Here is a 15,555-nt window from a genome sequence, read left to right as displayed (position 1 = left end):
CTGAGGGGAAGGAAAAAAGATGGTTGATAAATTTCAAAGGGATTAATTATGATCAATAACTGCAGTTCTTAATGAGAGGTGATGCTGAACAGCACTTGATGGAGAGCTCCAGGAGATCTTGTACAAGTAGGAGAGTTGTAAAATGTACAGAAGAGGACGTGCATTTTGGGGCTTATACTTAGAAATAGGGCATGCCTTGGCATTTACTCAGTAGAGATTGAGACTGGAACAAACAAGCTTTCCTTACTTCTTTGTAAATGCTTAGATTAGAAGAACAGCAGTAGTACTTGATTTTCTGACTTTGCTGTGGTAATTGCACCTAGGGTATCTGACTGTCTTGGAAGCAGCAATAATTTAATTCTTGCAGAACCCTTCAGATTTAGGGGAAATGCCCTCTTTTGCACACTCATTTTTGTGAGATGTACAGAGAGACTATGGAGGAGGAGTCACAGACGCTAACTTCTTTTAATTTCAGTGGGAGTTATGTTGCTAAATATCTGTATGAATCAAGTCCTAACTGATTTACTTGGGGTCATTTGGGAATTGAAGTAGAACAAAAGTAAAAGCTGATTTCCTTAGTCGTAGCCTAATAGTCTCTTTGTCGTAATCTAATCCTTTCTGTTCTTTTCTTACGCTCCTGGTTCACAAGGATTTCTGTCGTTCTCAGGAACAGAATCTGAAAAAGCCTCTGTGTGTCTGTGTTACAGGTATCTGCTGGGTCAGCCAGGCTAGCTGCCTACTTGTAGATACTGAGGAGTTTGAATATAACCATTTCTCAATTAATTCAATGAAATCACAAATAATTAAGACCTTTCATGTATGTTCGTGGGGTTTTTTTTATAGCCAGTATTTTTTCTATCAGCTTTTCAGTATGTCACCTTTCTATAGAAGGCAGTGATGTAACTGATCATTTGTAGTGTTCTTGTAGAAATGTGTATGAAAACATCAAAGTGAATAGAACTCTAGGTTATTGGAATAGTGACCCTGACACTATTAAGCAGATGATATCTCTGATCAATTAAATTATTTAAATTTATTTCTGTGGTTAGATACCAGAACTTGGTGGTTAGTAATTTGTTTAGATTTTTTTTTCCCTGGTTCAGATACTAATTTCTTGAGGCTTCAGTATGAGCAGTTTCTTTTTAAAAATATTCCTTTAAAGTTACATTTTCTTTTGTATTCCTGAGCTGCTGCTGCTGCTTTCTCTCAATCCTGTCTTTGCAGATGTGCAATGCTTTGAGACCAGAATACCCAAGATACCCTTACACTTATTATTATCCCTTTTTTTTTATGTTGCAGCCAACGGTTTTCACATCACTGCCTACTTTATGAAGAGATGGGTTAATCTCCGTTGTGCTGCAGGGAAACATTATCATGGTAAGAAATCAGTTTCTTATAGTGTTACTTAGAATTTTGCATTTTTGGGAGTTAAAAAAAGGAAAATAAACTAATACTTTGTCAGATTTTGGTCTACTTACTCAAAATTTCTTTCAGAACTTGATTTTGTTTTTTTTCCAGAGGATGTTTGCTAAAAAAAAGAGTAGTTTTCTTAACATATGGTGGATTTTTTTTTTTTAAATTTAGTTTTAAGTTTGTGTATGCCTTGCCCCAGGGTAATCAGCTAAGCCACACCAAATTCTGTAAGTATGATGAGACTCAGCATTTTACTGAGTCTCTGCAGGGTGAATCAACCAGAGGTTGCAGTATGAATCACTTCATTATTACTTGAGTGTCTTGTGACATCAACTGTACAGTACAAGTGTATGCAAGAAAAGACTTTCATTCACCTCAATGCTATAAAATCTTTACGTAGGTGATGTCATTAGACCAGATATTTTTTTAATGTTTTTTCAAGCCAAGATGCTCTGTAAGGAAGTGATATCAATCTTGTCCTGCCAACAGAAATAAAAAGGAGCTATAAAGATCACTGCCCTTTGTGTTGAGCTTTTCATATTTAAAAAAGCCAAAATAAATCCATTAGGTGCCCTTAAAAATACTGAATACTTGAATGAATATTTTAAAATATTTTTTTAATAGGTATTCATTATATTCTTAAATATGTAAATCTCTTCAAATGCAAACTAGTTGTTTTCTAAGTCCCTATGGGTTGAAGAGATTGGGGTGCTAATTTTAAATATTTGATCAAACTTGTTCTGCCAGCCCCTTGGAAGAATAGTTAGAATAGAATAGCAGTGTGTCTGCAATGGTTTCTCAACCTTGCCTTCTGTGTACTAAATTTGATGGGTTTTTAAGCATCAATACCTAAAGATACTTCCATTTTGTTAGCCAGCACGTGAGATTGTTAAAAAATGTAACAATAAAAATGTCTAACTGGAATGAACTTGCCCTACTAGTGCTGCCAAAAAAGAGAGGCTCCGATGCTGCAGTCAAAACTTTGCATCCACGTGAAGTTCTTGACAAGAAAGGAACTTCATTTTGCTGGGTTTCACTCCCAATAAATAGCATAATAAGCACATACCCTAAAAAAAATTAAAAAAAATAAAAATTTGGCGTCAATGTTTCCTTTCTGTAAGATACACTTAGTACTTCACAAACAAAAAGCATTGAGCCTCATAGAAGAAGAATCTTGCATACTTCCATTGGTGATGCTCGTTCAATAAAGTTACCCAAGAGGCTGTTATTGGAACCACACTTAACAACTTCAGTCCTTACAACAACTGTCCAGCTTTTCTTTTGCAGCCCATTTGGAAGTTGTCCGTAGACTGCTCGCAGTTTGAAAGCTGTTGTACTAGAACTCTGCAGGTGGCTTTTCAGGTCTCGAGGATACAAGTAGAGAAAGAATAGTCTGGACATAAGGAACAGCATGAGTACTTCCTTGGATGCAGTTTTGCTAACAGAATTGATATCTCTGAAAGGATTATGAAAGACTCATAATCATTATCAAGTGATAGTAGCTTATCAAGCTGTTGTGCCAAAATAGGTGCAGCTGAGGTCTGTGTGTACACTTTTTCAACCAATGACAATTGCAAGATCATCTGTTTCAACATCCCCATCTTTTATTGTAATGACTCTCAAAAAGTCGCTGCTAGTGTGCAGTCAGAGGGTTTGTCAGATCCTAATGGAGATGTGCTGTTGGTGAAGAAGCAGTACCTTGTAGAGAGACAGTCACCCAAAGGGATGACCTGATTGTCACTGGCAAATTGTGCGTATCATGCCTACACTCAATTCATTGGGAGGAGATATTCTACCAAAAAAAAAAAAACCCAAACCTATCAGGTCAACCTCTTGGTTTTTTTCTGTATGCCTTGTCTTTCTTGGCCCAGAAAATAGGGTGTTACAGCTTATTTTTTTAAAATATAACAAAATTTAAAAATTAGTTACTCTCTTTTTATAAAACCAAACCAAAAATTAAAAACAAAAAAATTTGAGCTGAAAATATGAGAATAGTAGTCTGGAAATTATCTGATATAGAAAATAACAAAATATCCAGCTATGCTCTTTTCATAGCATTGCTAAATACTGAATAAAGCTTTGGTCTGTTCTCACCTGGGAACCCTTAAATTTTTAATCCTTTGTAAATAAAAACTTTGTTGTGTTCATAACAAACCATGTGATCTTGAATAAAATATATAATTTGGTAGTAGTTAACCAATTTGTTTAATGACTTAAAAAATCACTCTAGTCAGAGTTGTAAACACTTAGCCTATGCAGAGTTTTTATGCCAAGTCCTGATTGGATATTTTCTGCTGTCTTACAAACATAATTTACAGCTTTTGTGATGAAAAGACTCATCATCAGAATAGCACAAAAGAAATCATCGTTAAGTGGTTTGTTTGTTGATTCTGTCTGGTATATTTGTCCAGGGATGCAGATGGACTAATTTGCAGCCATGACTATATACTCTTGGGAACTAAACTTACTCTGACTTACTGATTTTTTTTTTAATGGTTTAAAAAAGCAAAACAAAACGAGGGATGGGGTGTTGAAGAGAGTAGGTAAGAAACTAGTGGGATGTATGAAGTGAGTTAGCGTGCAATTTAAAAAATAAATTATTTTGTTTAGTAAAATAACATGTATCTATGTTGTCATTATTGTGTGGTTTTGAATATGGTTGTAATTTTTGTAATCTTCTTTTCAATTATTTTTATATAGAGCTACGTGTGTTTCCAGACAGATTTATAGTTTGTGTCAGTAAACTTGAATGTGATCCAAGTGCTTGGACATGTGAAAATGATGTATTGGTATGTATAAAACTGTTCTATAAATTTTCTGGTTTATTTTAGAGTGGTAAGATAGTAAGATGGTTTACATATAGATGTAGTTATACACATATTTGTGACTGTCATCTTGGAACCAGAAAGAGTCACGCTAACAGTTGGGCCAAAGTATTCAAAAGAACATCCTGAAATGAGTCTCAGGCAGATAAAAATGGGAATTTTTGGAAGCTCAGCGTTTTCTGAGCCGTATAGGGCTCAGAGAAAAAGACCATGTATTTAGAAAACTAGGTATGATTTTAGCACCTTGATTTAAGGATCTTTGTTTCCTTTATATTTTATCCTTTTAACATTTTACTTTCCAAAATTATAATGGAGAAGTTTTTAATGTCTATATGTTTCTGTATTGTTTTCTCAGCACTTGTTCTGCAAAACAACTCCAATGGTAAAAAAAAAATCCCCAAACATTTATGGAGAAAAAGGCATTAAATACCATAAACAATTCTACTTAAATATTTCATCCCGAAGGCTTTATCAGGGTCAAAGGCTTATGAATTTTATGCTGCGGTTAACTGCTGATAGTCTCAGGAGTGCTCACACTGGCCCAGGTGGCCTGCTGTATGGCCGGCACTCTCTTCTGTGCTCACAGTAGGAGTCAGAATTACACGCCGAGGTCTCTGTAAATTTTAGTAGTTCATCTTAGATGTATTAAAGTATATTTGACCCTTGAAAAAAAGTTTTTTCTTCTACTCATTCAACTTAGTATTTTTTTAATATCAAGCAGGGTGTTTGTATTTATTATACTAAATGCAGGTTTTATTATCTTGATTCCTAGATTGGTAAGTATCCTTAAATGTCAAAGGATCAAGCAAATGTTTTTCTCTCTCAGAAAAAAAAATCTAACTGTTTTACTGCTATTTTGAAAATTACTATTTTCTTGGTATTGTCTTGAAGGCTATTCAGATGGTTTAAGTAGTAAATCCTGGCTTTGCATTTTGACTTAGAAATAATATTTGTAAATTTTTTTTCTTGTTTCCCTATCTCTCAAGAGATATCCAGTTCCCCTCATTGTTATTTTTAATCTTTCCATAAAATAAAAGATGAGAAGTTTTCTTTAGTTAGCTTCACATGATTCTATCTAGTAAGAAGAAGGCAAATGAAAAATATAGTGTTACGGACTTTAGCTTAACTATTTCAAAGTTAGCTCTTGATCTATGGAAATGCCTTGTTTTTTTAAAAAGGGGTTTAAATATTTTTATGTTAAAAGAAGAATCTCTTAGTGGGATCATAATCTAATCAATAATAAAGTCTTGGGAGTTTGCTTTACTTACAGATGCAATAACATGTGCGTAGGACTGGCTGGAACGCTCAATGTAGTATGTTGGTAGGAGAGAATAAGATAAAGTTATCCCTAAGCCATCCTTCCTGATTTGAAGAGCTAACAAGTTGTGAACAGACCCTCCGCAGATATTTTGGAGTATTTTTTTGATTCTTGCCACTCTAACTTAAAGGGTCCACTCCAGACTGTTTTGTTGATCCAGGATTTGTATAGCACCTTACTACTGAATTTGTCCTGCACTCTAGTTCAGTACTTTGCCAAACTGAGGGAGTGTTTGATTGCCACTGAGAGGTAATTTCAAGTTTTTGTCACTCCAGAAGTGAAGGCTAAGGATCTGCACTTTGTGTGTGTACTTTTCTCTATCTAATTTAGCAGTGAGCATGCTTGACCTCTAAACTAGACTACAAAAGACCACCCAGAAGACCTTTCCGTTGATATACTCCAGTGTATTCTGTCATGGGCTAAAAATGAGGCATATGTTTTGTTTTCATCTATGTTGTTTGGGTTTGAGTAATTTCATAATATTGCATGCAAGTTCTTTTAAATGTTTAATCAGCTCACAGCCTTGGTTTTGAGGGACTATCTGTGTTTTATAAAAGTGGTTGACTATATGTTAATGGAGACTTTGTCACTTTTCAGTGTTGCTTAGTGGCAATGCAATTGACTTAGTCAAGACTGAACAATCTTTTTTTTTATTTATTAACTGCTTTTATGGTGTCTTATGGTTTGGGTCAAGCTTTCATTCCTCAGCTGTATCAAGACAAGTCCTCAATGCAGGCTCAGTGCCTTGCTTTCCCTTTACTCAGAACCAGTTTTATGTCAACCTGATACAGACACATTTCTCCCACTCACTGCAACTCTCTTTCTTCACCTATCTTCAGCACTTTATTCTTTGCATTTTCACTGCCTTTTAGGCTGTTCTCTGTATCTCTGAAATAGACTGGGATTAAATCAAGAGTTTCAAGAGATGTAGCCCTTGAAATGAAATTCCTATGTCCTACATAAGAATTAGGACCACAAAGATGATGAGGGGCCTGGAGCATTTCCCGTATGAGGAGGGGCTGAGAGAGCTGGGACTCTTCAGCCTGGAGAAGAGCAGACTGAGAGGGGATCTGATCAATGTCTATAAATATCTGAAGTGCAGGGGCCAAATGGATGGGGCCGGACTCTTTTTGGTGGTGGCTGGTGACAGCACAAGGGGCAACAGGCACAAATTAGAGCACCAGAAGCTCCACACAAACTTAAGGAAAAACATGTTTACTGTGAGGGCACCAGAGCCCTGGGACAGGCTGCCCAGAGAGGTTGTGGAGTCTCCATCTCTGGAGATGTTCAAAACCCGCCTGGACGCTTTCCTGTGCAACCTGGTGTAAGGAACCTGCTTTGGCAGGGGGGTTGGACTAGATGATCTCCTGAGGTCCCTTCTAACCCCCACCATTCTGTGAGTCTGTGACACATCTTAGGAAAGATCATAATTAGATTGCTTATGAGATATTCAGAAGCACAAACCTTAGCATCAATTACCAAGAGAAGCAATTTGAAGCTTTCTGTGATGCATCTTGTAAGAACAAGGAAAAAGTGGCTTAGGCAGCCTCTGTCAAGTTGGCTTTAAGCTTAAAATAATAAAACGTTTGAGAGCACTTCTAAGTAGTAGAGCTCAAATAAAATTGATAGTAATTTTCTGTTTTCTAAAATCTATTTAGAAATAGGTATTCCTGTGGTCATAGCTAAAAATCAGGCTGCAGGCAGTAATAATCATTTTGGAAGAAGGGAAATCTCTATTAAAGAAACCATACAGCAAGTTATTGAAAATACATAGGCAAACTGGAAGTCTTAAGGAAAAGATGGAAGAATAGCCTGGCTGGTTAATTTTAAGTTTAAACATAAAACCATTGTTTCCTGTTTTGCCAAACTGAGTTTGTAATCTTGAATAGTTTTATCTTGTAAAAGAAGACAGTTTTGGGAACGTGGCAAAAGAGGAAACCCAGGGAAATATATAAAAGCTCTGGAGAGATTAGTCACCTTTGTCAATGACGACATTTTCTTGATGATTATTATGTAGAGAGCTAAAATGGAAAATTGGAACTGGGTTATCTGAAGAAAGAGTGGAAATGGAAATGGGTGGAAGGCTTATTGGAGGCTTGTGGGCATTTGAAAATGTGCTAACAATGGAGTATTCATTGATAACCACTTTGGCTTTATAGTAGAATCTAAGAGAGGAAGCAGTTGTAGGAAAAGCATGAAGAAGGTTAAGCTAATTATGATATTAAAGTGGAAATATGAAATTACCATTCACATGAAATCAGAAAAGAAAGTGGGGAGTAGGAGATCCTGTCTTGATTAAAAAGATCTCAGGGTTTCGACTGACTGAACCTTGTTAAGTTGCAGAGACTATTAAACAAAAGTAAAGATTCTTTTCCAAACAGAATATGACTCTTAAAAAACCAACCAAACAAAAAAACCCCTCCTAGGTACACAAGGAGAAGGGAAGTGCTAAAGATATGCCCAGTGCTTTTTAAATCCCCAACAGAGAAATAAAAGCACACTATTTCATCTTCTTTATACATGTTTGATTTTATAAATTGTGTCATTGTGACATACTTGAGGTACATTAGAGAATTCTCTTTCTTAAAATTCCTAAGAGCATAAATGACATGATTTGCTCGGATTTTGATTATGTGAGGAAGAGGCTTCTGGTTCTTGCATGAAAACATGTACACTTAGCTGTAATTAACAAGAGGCTTTTTAACATTAGAGTATGTGCTGCTGGAATAGTGTGCCCATTGGAAGGTAAAATGAAAACCTTTTTCAATTTGTAAAGATTAGTAGAAGACTTTATGTGGAATTTTGTTATCTTAAATACTTTAAAGACTATTTTATTGTTAAGTGATACCAGATTGGATAGGGGAAGAAGGAAACTGAAATGCAGTTACACAATTCACACTGTGTAAGTGCTAATCTTGGCATGGAACTGTGTGTCTGTGTGTGTGTGTGTATATATATAAATATATAAATATCACAGTTAAACTGCTGTAATGGTGGGCTACTACTGAAAAGGTCAGTCCACATCCCCTCTAGTTCCAGCTACATATTCCTTTCCTTTCTGGTTACCAGAGTGGACCAAGTGATTCTTCAGTTGAGAATGAATTAGTTCATTGACTTGATCCAGCAGAAAATTATTTGTTTGTGAAGTTTCTCTGGTTTGGTTTTTTTTTTAATTGGAGGATTAGTTTTCCATCGTGTCAGTTCACTGAACCAACTCATCAGCACACAGCCAGGATTTGGATGAATAGAGCAGGACCACTCGTTTAGGTTGCAGCTGATAGTTACACCATTTTGGAAGTAACATCCAAAACACATGTTCATGTTGCTTTTGTTGTAATATTTGTCTTGGTTTTGATGGTTTTCAACTTCATTATCCTTTTTTAAATTTCATAAAATATAGTTTTCATGTGTTTCAGGTAATGTGCTTGTTTGCAAGACTGATGATACTGAAGCATGTGTTCCTGCCTTCTCTTAGCCATACATTCTTGTTCTCAGTGTCTGTCAGTACTGGCATGTGTGGAGCTGGGATCAATTAATTGATCTCTCGGAAAACAAGTCGGATTTTTTGGTTTGGGTTTTTTTGTTGTTTGCATTCTTAGCTTTCAGCTGGATCACTTGGGTCTGACTCTCACTGCGTGGCTGCATAAACGCTAGTGTTGATACAGAGACTTGGCAGGACCATGTGTTGGGTAAGGGTGAGATTTCCCTTTAAATGTCAGGGTAGCTTTAAATTAGCTTGAATCATAAGACTGCTCTCTCTGAGAAAAACTACATCACAAAGTAACGATACTAACATCTTTGACTTGGTCATAAAGAAGAACGCTTCAGCAGTTTTACAATACTCCCTTTTGTCCCAGCTGTCTGCCTCTTCGCCTTGGAGATTACTCCTCCTATAGCAGACTTTGCCAAAAGGGCTGTGTGCCTGCATCTCATCTTGCTGCATATCACAGTCTTATGGATTCATGCAAACCAAACTCCCCTGGTTTTTTAGCTAGTGTATTGAATCAAGGGTGGGAGCAGCTGGAGCATGTGTTTGTGCTCCCTTCTGCCAACCCTACAGAGGGGGTAGGAACCTCCTGCAGAAGAGGAGGGAGGATACCTGTGAGTGGTAATGCTGTGAATTGCCTCAGTGAGATTTGTCTGAACTTGTCTTAGTTTCTTCTTATAGCTTACAAACTGACTGATTTATTTTCTGCATGGCAAAAGTCTAATAGCTGTCTGCTGTTTGTTAGATTAAATGATCCAGAGAAGTGGACAAATGATGAAATTAAATCTGACACAATTATTTCATTTAGTCAGGACTGGAGAAGACTGTGGAGAATTTCAGAGAAACCTCACAGAGATGGGTAGAGGGGCAATTAGGACTGTAATTGAAAATTATCTGTACAGTATTTTTACTGAAAAGAACAATTACAGTGTTTGTGCATACTGCTGAGTGAATTAATTGTATTATCTCTGGAAAGAGGTCAAGATACTGCTACAAGGAACTGATTTGAAAATTTTTGTTCTGTAGCATTATTTATTTCAAAAGCAGACAGAATACTAAGAGTATAAATGAAATTAAATAAAAAGTGATGCTTAAATTGTCTTAAAGCCAGTAAGTTGAATACATCTTCAATAAAAGATTATGTACCTCTCATTGTACGAAATCCAGATGAAGGATAGCAGAAATGCAAAAGGTCCTGTAACTGCAGTATAAATGATTAAGCACATAAAATGATTTCCATATGAAGCAATCTTCAAAAAGTAGGGACAAATTGAGTAATCTTTTACTGATTTTGGTAGTTGCTTCTTATATGAGTGCTCGAGTTGATGTACATGTAACTACTTAGCAGCATTCACAAGATCTCATTTGTCAAAGCCTTGTGGTTATTTAAGATATTATCATCTGTCATCATCCTTTCACCTCCCTCATTTTCCTCTCCCCTCTCACTCTTTTGCTGTCACAGCTTATGCTGGTGGTTACTGTGGATTTGAGCTAAGATTCTGTACTTTGCACTGAATTATGTTCTTTCCTTTCTGCAGATGTTAAGAGGAAGGGCACCTCCAGCAAAGGTGCAGGGTGGAAGGCTGGCGGTGATAATGTTTAAAGCTACAGTGAGCTACAGGTTTTATTTGGCTTCTGTGCATCTGCAAGATTTGTATGTCTCTAGGAATTTGAAAGGTTTAAATTACTTCAGGTTTTTTATAATAATTCTCTACGTTCCTGTTGGGCAAAGAATATTTGATGGTTTGGATTTTTTTAGATTGTTTTAAAGAGCAATTCATTTCTCAGCCTTCAGCAGAAATCTGTTATGACTAATAACTTGACTGAAGAGTAAGCTGAAATTTATGATGGTAAAGTTCATGGAAGAATTTTTGAGCAATTTGTAATTATTAGAAATTATCTGGAGAGACAGATCCCCAATGTGAGCTCAGAAATCTTGGGGGCTTTGGGGGTGGTGTTGATGAAGTTTGTTTTGGAAACAAAGCTAAAATATTGACTAAATTGTTGAACAGTAAGTCTCCTAGGCTGTGCATTTCTGCCTGTTTTACATACTTTACTTCTGTATAACCAGCAAGATCAAGAGTATTAGTTATTCTTGCCAAGATCTCCTAAAGTTGTTAAACACTATTGTAATTGTATAGAGACCTGTTGTTTTTTAAAAATGAATGCATTCTTTTCCAGATTTTTTTTTCTCTAAGAATTGAAGTTTTGAGTATTTGAATCATGTTGTTGTATACATCATGAACTATAAGTAGTATTCTGTTATGTCATATAACCCATGCTATATCTGGAAGGATAAATACGAAGTCTACTTGAGTATTACTGATAGCTGTTTAGACATCTGTACTGGTTGACTCTGATACCTATTTAGATTTGGTAGGCAGATAAGGGGATCCTCATGGCAGACTTTTAAAAGCTGTAGTACAGGTGTACAGGAGTGTCTTGCTTTTCCAGATACTCACGTGACACTTGAGTAGTAGATTCTTTCCCTCATGTTTTGTTAAGTTGGGGAAAGGGGTTGAGCTTCACGTAAATTTGCTATCTTCTTGTTTTATAAAAAAGTCCGTGAAGTATAAACCATGTATTTCTTGCATGCACGTCCTCTTTCATCACTACTGGAGGCAGGAACCTTAAAATTTATAGGAAAATCTAGCTAAAGATGCATGCTTTTACAACATTGATTTTCTATTTAAAAAAAGAAATCAGCATTAATACACTTTACATTTTTCTTCAGTGTCATTGAGAGAAATTATTTTGGTTGAAAAGCTATCGTCTTTTCCTCTATTTCTTATCAGTGGACACTGTCTGTGAAGATAGAATCTGAGTCTTGTAGCATCAGTGCATAAAATCAGAGTGATTAATAGCTCAATTACTTAACATTAATTTTAATGCTTTTTGCCTTCAAGCAAATACACACAGCATGTATCACGTGCTGCTCGGTATGTAAATAAATCGTTTGTTTCAGGAGCACCGTCTGTGGCTTTAGAAAGTGTTTTGTATGTTCTTGCTATTTGTTACAGGTGGATATCGACTTAAAAAGACCCCCCTGCAACTTCAGGGTTTTTTGTGAAGTATCACATTTTATTTGTTTTATGCCTTTTGCAGCTTATTGGGAATTTTTCTCTTTTCTATTATCTAGCAAGCGTGTTGGAGGTATGGTTCAAATGCAAATCTAGAGAACTCTGAATTTCCTACATTCAGAATAGTCTGGGATTGCTGCTATATGTAAAATATGTTAAATTCCAAACAAGTAAGGTGGCATTTTCCTCATAGAAGTCATATGCTTTAAGCTAACCTGATGATGCTTTGGGGACCTTTGGAGTGTTTGAAATTGCCAGGACTTATGTATCGAGTGAGAAACTTGGATTCACACCTTGTATTTTGAGAAAGTGGAATGTGTATCACAGGGGCTGCTAACAGATTGAGACAACTCTTGGACTAAATAGTACAGACCACAGGGATTCTTGACAAGCGAAAAATTAATAGTTAAGTTCTATGATGTCAAATCAAAATGAATTTTGGTAGTAGATAATGAAGACTCTACTGATCCAGGAGTTATTTTGCTTTCTGTGATAGGCCACGGGTAGGTCATATAGTTCTTCTCCTCACCAGAGAGATGCAGTTTTCTCTGGTTGTTTCTCCAATTTCAATCTTAAAAAGAATGTATTTTTTAAACCCATCAGCATTCCTTAAAAATGCCTATTTAAAATGAAAAATCAGTTCTCCCATGTGTAACGTGAAATAATCCTTAATATTTTTTACTGGAACTTACTGACATACAGAGCAGGACAGTTAATTTTAAAATGTAGAGCAATATTCCACAAGTCCAATCAAGGAACTGTATTTCAGTTTGAGAACAGTATCCATTTCTCTACTTGGAAAACTTCTGTGGATGTTTTATGATGTGGTGGGAGTTCATAAGTAGAATTGCTAGGACAGATGCATCACTACATTGGAAAAGCTGAAAAATTTGCATTGTGAAATTGTGGGAAGCTTTTCCATCATTTGAGATGGGAGAGGGCAGAAGACTAGACCTAAAGTCCTGTCTCTGTCAATTTTCCATCAGTTAGGTGATAGTATCTGATTTGTCATTCACTGACAAGCCTCTTCACTTGCTTTAGGGGCCCTTTTCTGTTTATCAGATTGGAAAGAGCCCTGTATGACCTCTCTGATCTGCCAGTCATCTGTTAGAACAGCTCTGAGACCTAAAGTTTATCTTAGATGGCTGAGCTCGTGATACTGCTTAGAGTGACATTACGAGGAATCATGCAATTGCAACCTCCCCTAAATAACTGTTTCTGAGTCCTTTCACTAATTTTGATGTTATTCACTTGTCTATGCCTGGCATAATACTTTATTTCATTGCTTTTTCTACATTATTCTTTTCAAGAGTCCCCTCCCATATGGCACTCTGATACTAAATTTGATTTGTTGAACCCACTGATGTTTTCTATTAAGTATTTTTTGATGAGCAAGTTGGACCACATTGATAAATGCATTTCACAAACAATGTGTGGTTTTTATTGTGGGGGGTTTTTGTTGTTAACCAGACATGAAATTTAATTATTCCTTGGTGTTACTTTATTGGTACATAAGCATGTACAACTGTTACCCTGAGCATAGTAAGAGACAACTAGAAAGTATGAAAGCAAAGGAGAGACAGGAAAGGGGGCAGCATTGTTCACATTGGAAATTTTTCTTTCCGCCCAGCATCCCAAACCCTAGACTGAAAAAAATTTAAAAAATAAAAAAAAAATCAATATTTGTATGAGTATTATTGTCAGGCTGAAAAGGCCAAACCTTTAACTCTTCTTCAGGATGATGAGTTGTAAAGATTCTTCACAAGTACACATCCATGAGTAAGTTCTTTTACAGGTATTTAATGCTGTATTGCTGAATTCAGCTGTCCCAGAGATGGCAGTCACCACTTTTAGATTTTTTGAGGCTTTCTTTTTCATTTTGAGTGAGATAGTAAGTTGAGTAAGATAGTAAAAGAATGAATGTTCAATTTGATAAGCCTTAAAGCAAGTATATTTTGTGCCTAACAGTCATGTTTCTTGGTAGGTCTTAATAAAGTTTTTGTCCTAGACATGTCTTTAGATAAGTACTAAGGATCTTAAAATCAGGTTTTGAGGGGCCACTGTTACGAGCAGGTAGAGCAGACTTGGTAAGCTTCATTTCTTCGGGCCATTCTTTGCTGAGTTTTAGTGACAAACATGAGTGAGCTTACCCTAGGATTTTAAGAGCACATATTTCTAATAGAACTTGGCAGTTCAAGGGCTAAAGAAGCATTTTAATCTTTTGTGCCCACCCAGTCTCTATACAAATGTAAATATGTCTGTCTTTAACAATTTGCCAAGAAATGTGGTTTTAATTTGTTCGCAGCAATCCCACTCCCTGCAGCTCTTTCAGAGTCAAGTCACAAGTCTGGCGGTGCTTTGACGTTTTTCTCTGTCGTGGTGTCATTTTTTATACGATGTCTGCTTCTGCTGTCCTCTTTTTTATGCCTGGAATATTTTTCTTTAATTATTTCACTGCCTAAAAGGAATTTGGGATTACTAGACAGGATGAGAGCAGATTAGCTTTTTTTCTTTCTTTAACAAGTCCTGAAGTTCCCATAGGAAATAAATAGTATTCCCAAAACAGACAGTGTTTTGATTTTTTTTTTAATTAACTAAAATTATTAAGTCTAATAAAGAAAATAAAGGAAGTATCGCCAATAATGTCTGAGCATCTTAGTAGTATATGGAGTGCCCATTGTTGTTATTTATGACTCTCTCTGCCTTCTATTGTGGACTTATTCCAGCCTTAGGGAGTTTACATCACTCCTAATAGCAAAAGGCTCTCTGGTTCCCACAGAGTCTTTCAAAGACTGACTCATATGCCTTATGTTAATTGTTCAGCTCTCAAAATACAGCACTTACAGGGTGTGGTTCCAAGGGGAAAATCTACTGTACTTAGAGGGCATGTTCAGAAGTGTTTCACATATAAATCATTTTGATTTTTAATTTTTTTTTTAACGCCTTAACCCTTTTCTGTCACTGCTTTATGTGATAAGTAATTTCAAAACAAAATAAAAAGTTGATGATGGCGTAGTGAGGAAATGTGTTAGCTCTTCATCTCTGGACCATTAACTCCAGTCTGACTCAACTCACAAGTGACATGGCTTCATCATCTTTGCCTCTCTCCAGGGTCTGCTCTTCACACCCTGGCACGCCGGTACACTCCAGGCAACAGTCAGACAGTGTTTGTAATCAGATGCAAGTTAGAACTGAGGTTTCTCACTTATCTGTAATAGTGAGGACGTGTGGACAGGAACTGTCCCTAATCCTCCTCTGGATTTTGGACAAAGTGCTACTTTCCACCCATTGTTTACCACAGCTACAAGAACTGCCTTAGTCTGGCAATCCTGTCCCAGTGTGCCATGTTGGTGTCCTCAGCTGAGGAATGAAGGAGATTTAGTAGAATGAGCTTTACCATAAAGCAGAATAAGGAAAACCCAAATGCTTCTG

General features: G+C 36.4%; 1 protein-coding gene across 1 annotated transcript in view; it reads left to right on the top strand.

Annotated features, from left to right (window-relative positions):
* Positions 1–1,224: 1,224 nt before the first annotated feature.
* Positions 1,225–15,555, top strand: part of SLX4IP (SLX4 interacting protein) — a gene marked incomplete at its 5' end in the record, with an annotated part of 18,445 nt that continues 4,114 nt past the window's right edge. Inside the window, 2 exons of the mRNA XM_010169765.1 lie at positions 1,225–1,377; positions 4,114–4,202. Coding sequence (XP_010168067.1) covers positions 1,225–1,377; positions 4,114–4,202 — 242 coding nt within the window. The remainder of the gene's footprint in view (positions 1,378–4,113; positions 4,203–15,555) is intronic.

Source organism: Antrostomus carolinensis, unplaced genomic scaffold (assembly GCF_000700745.2).
Source record: "Antrostomus carolinensis isolate BGI_N321 unplaced genomic scaffold, ASM70074v2 scaffold4896, whole genome shotgun sequence".
NCBI classification, from domain to species: Eukaryota; Metazoa; Chordata; class Aves; order Caprimulgiformes; family Caprimulgidae; genus Antrostomus; species Antrostomus carolinensis.
The sequence above is the reverse complement of the archived record's forward strand: the minus strand, read 5'-3'. Positions and strand labels throughout refer to the sequence as shown.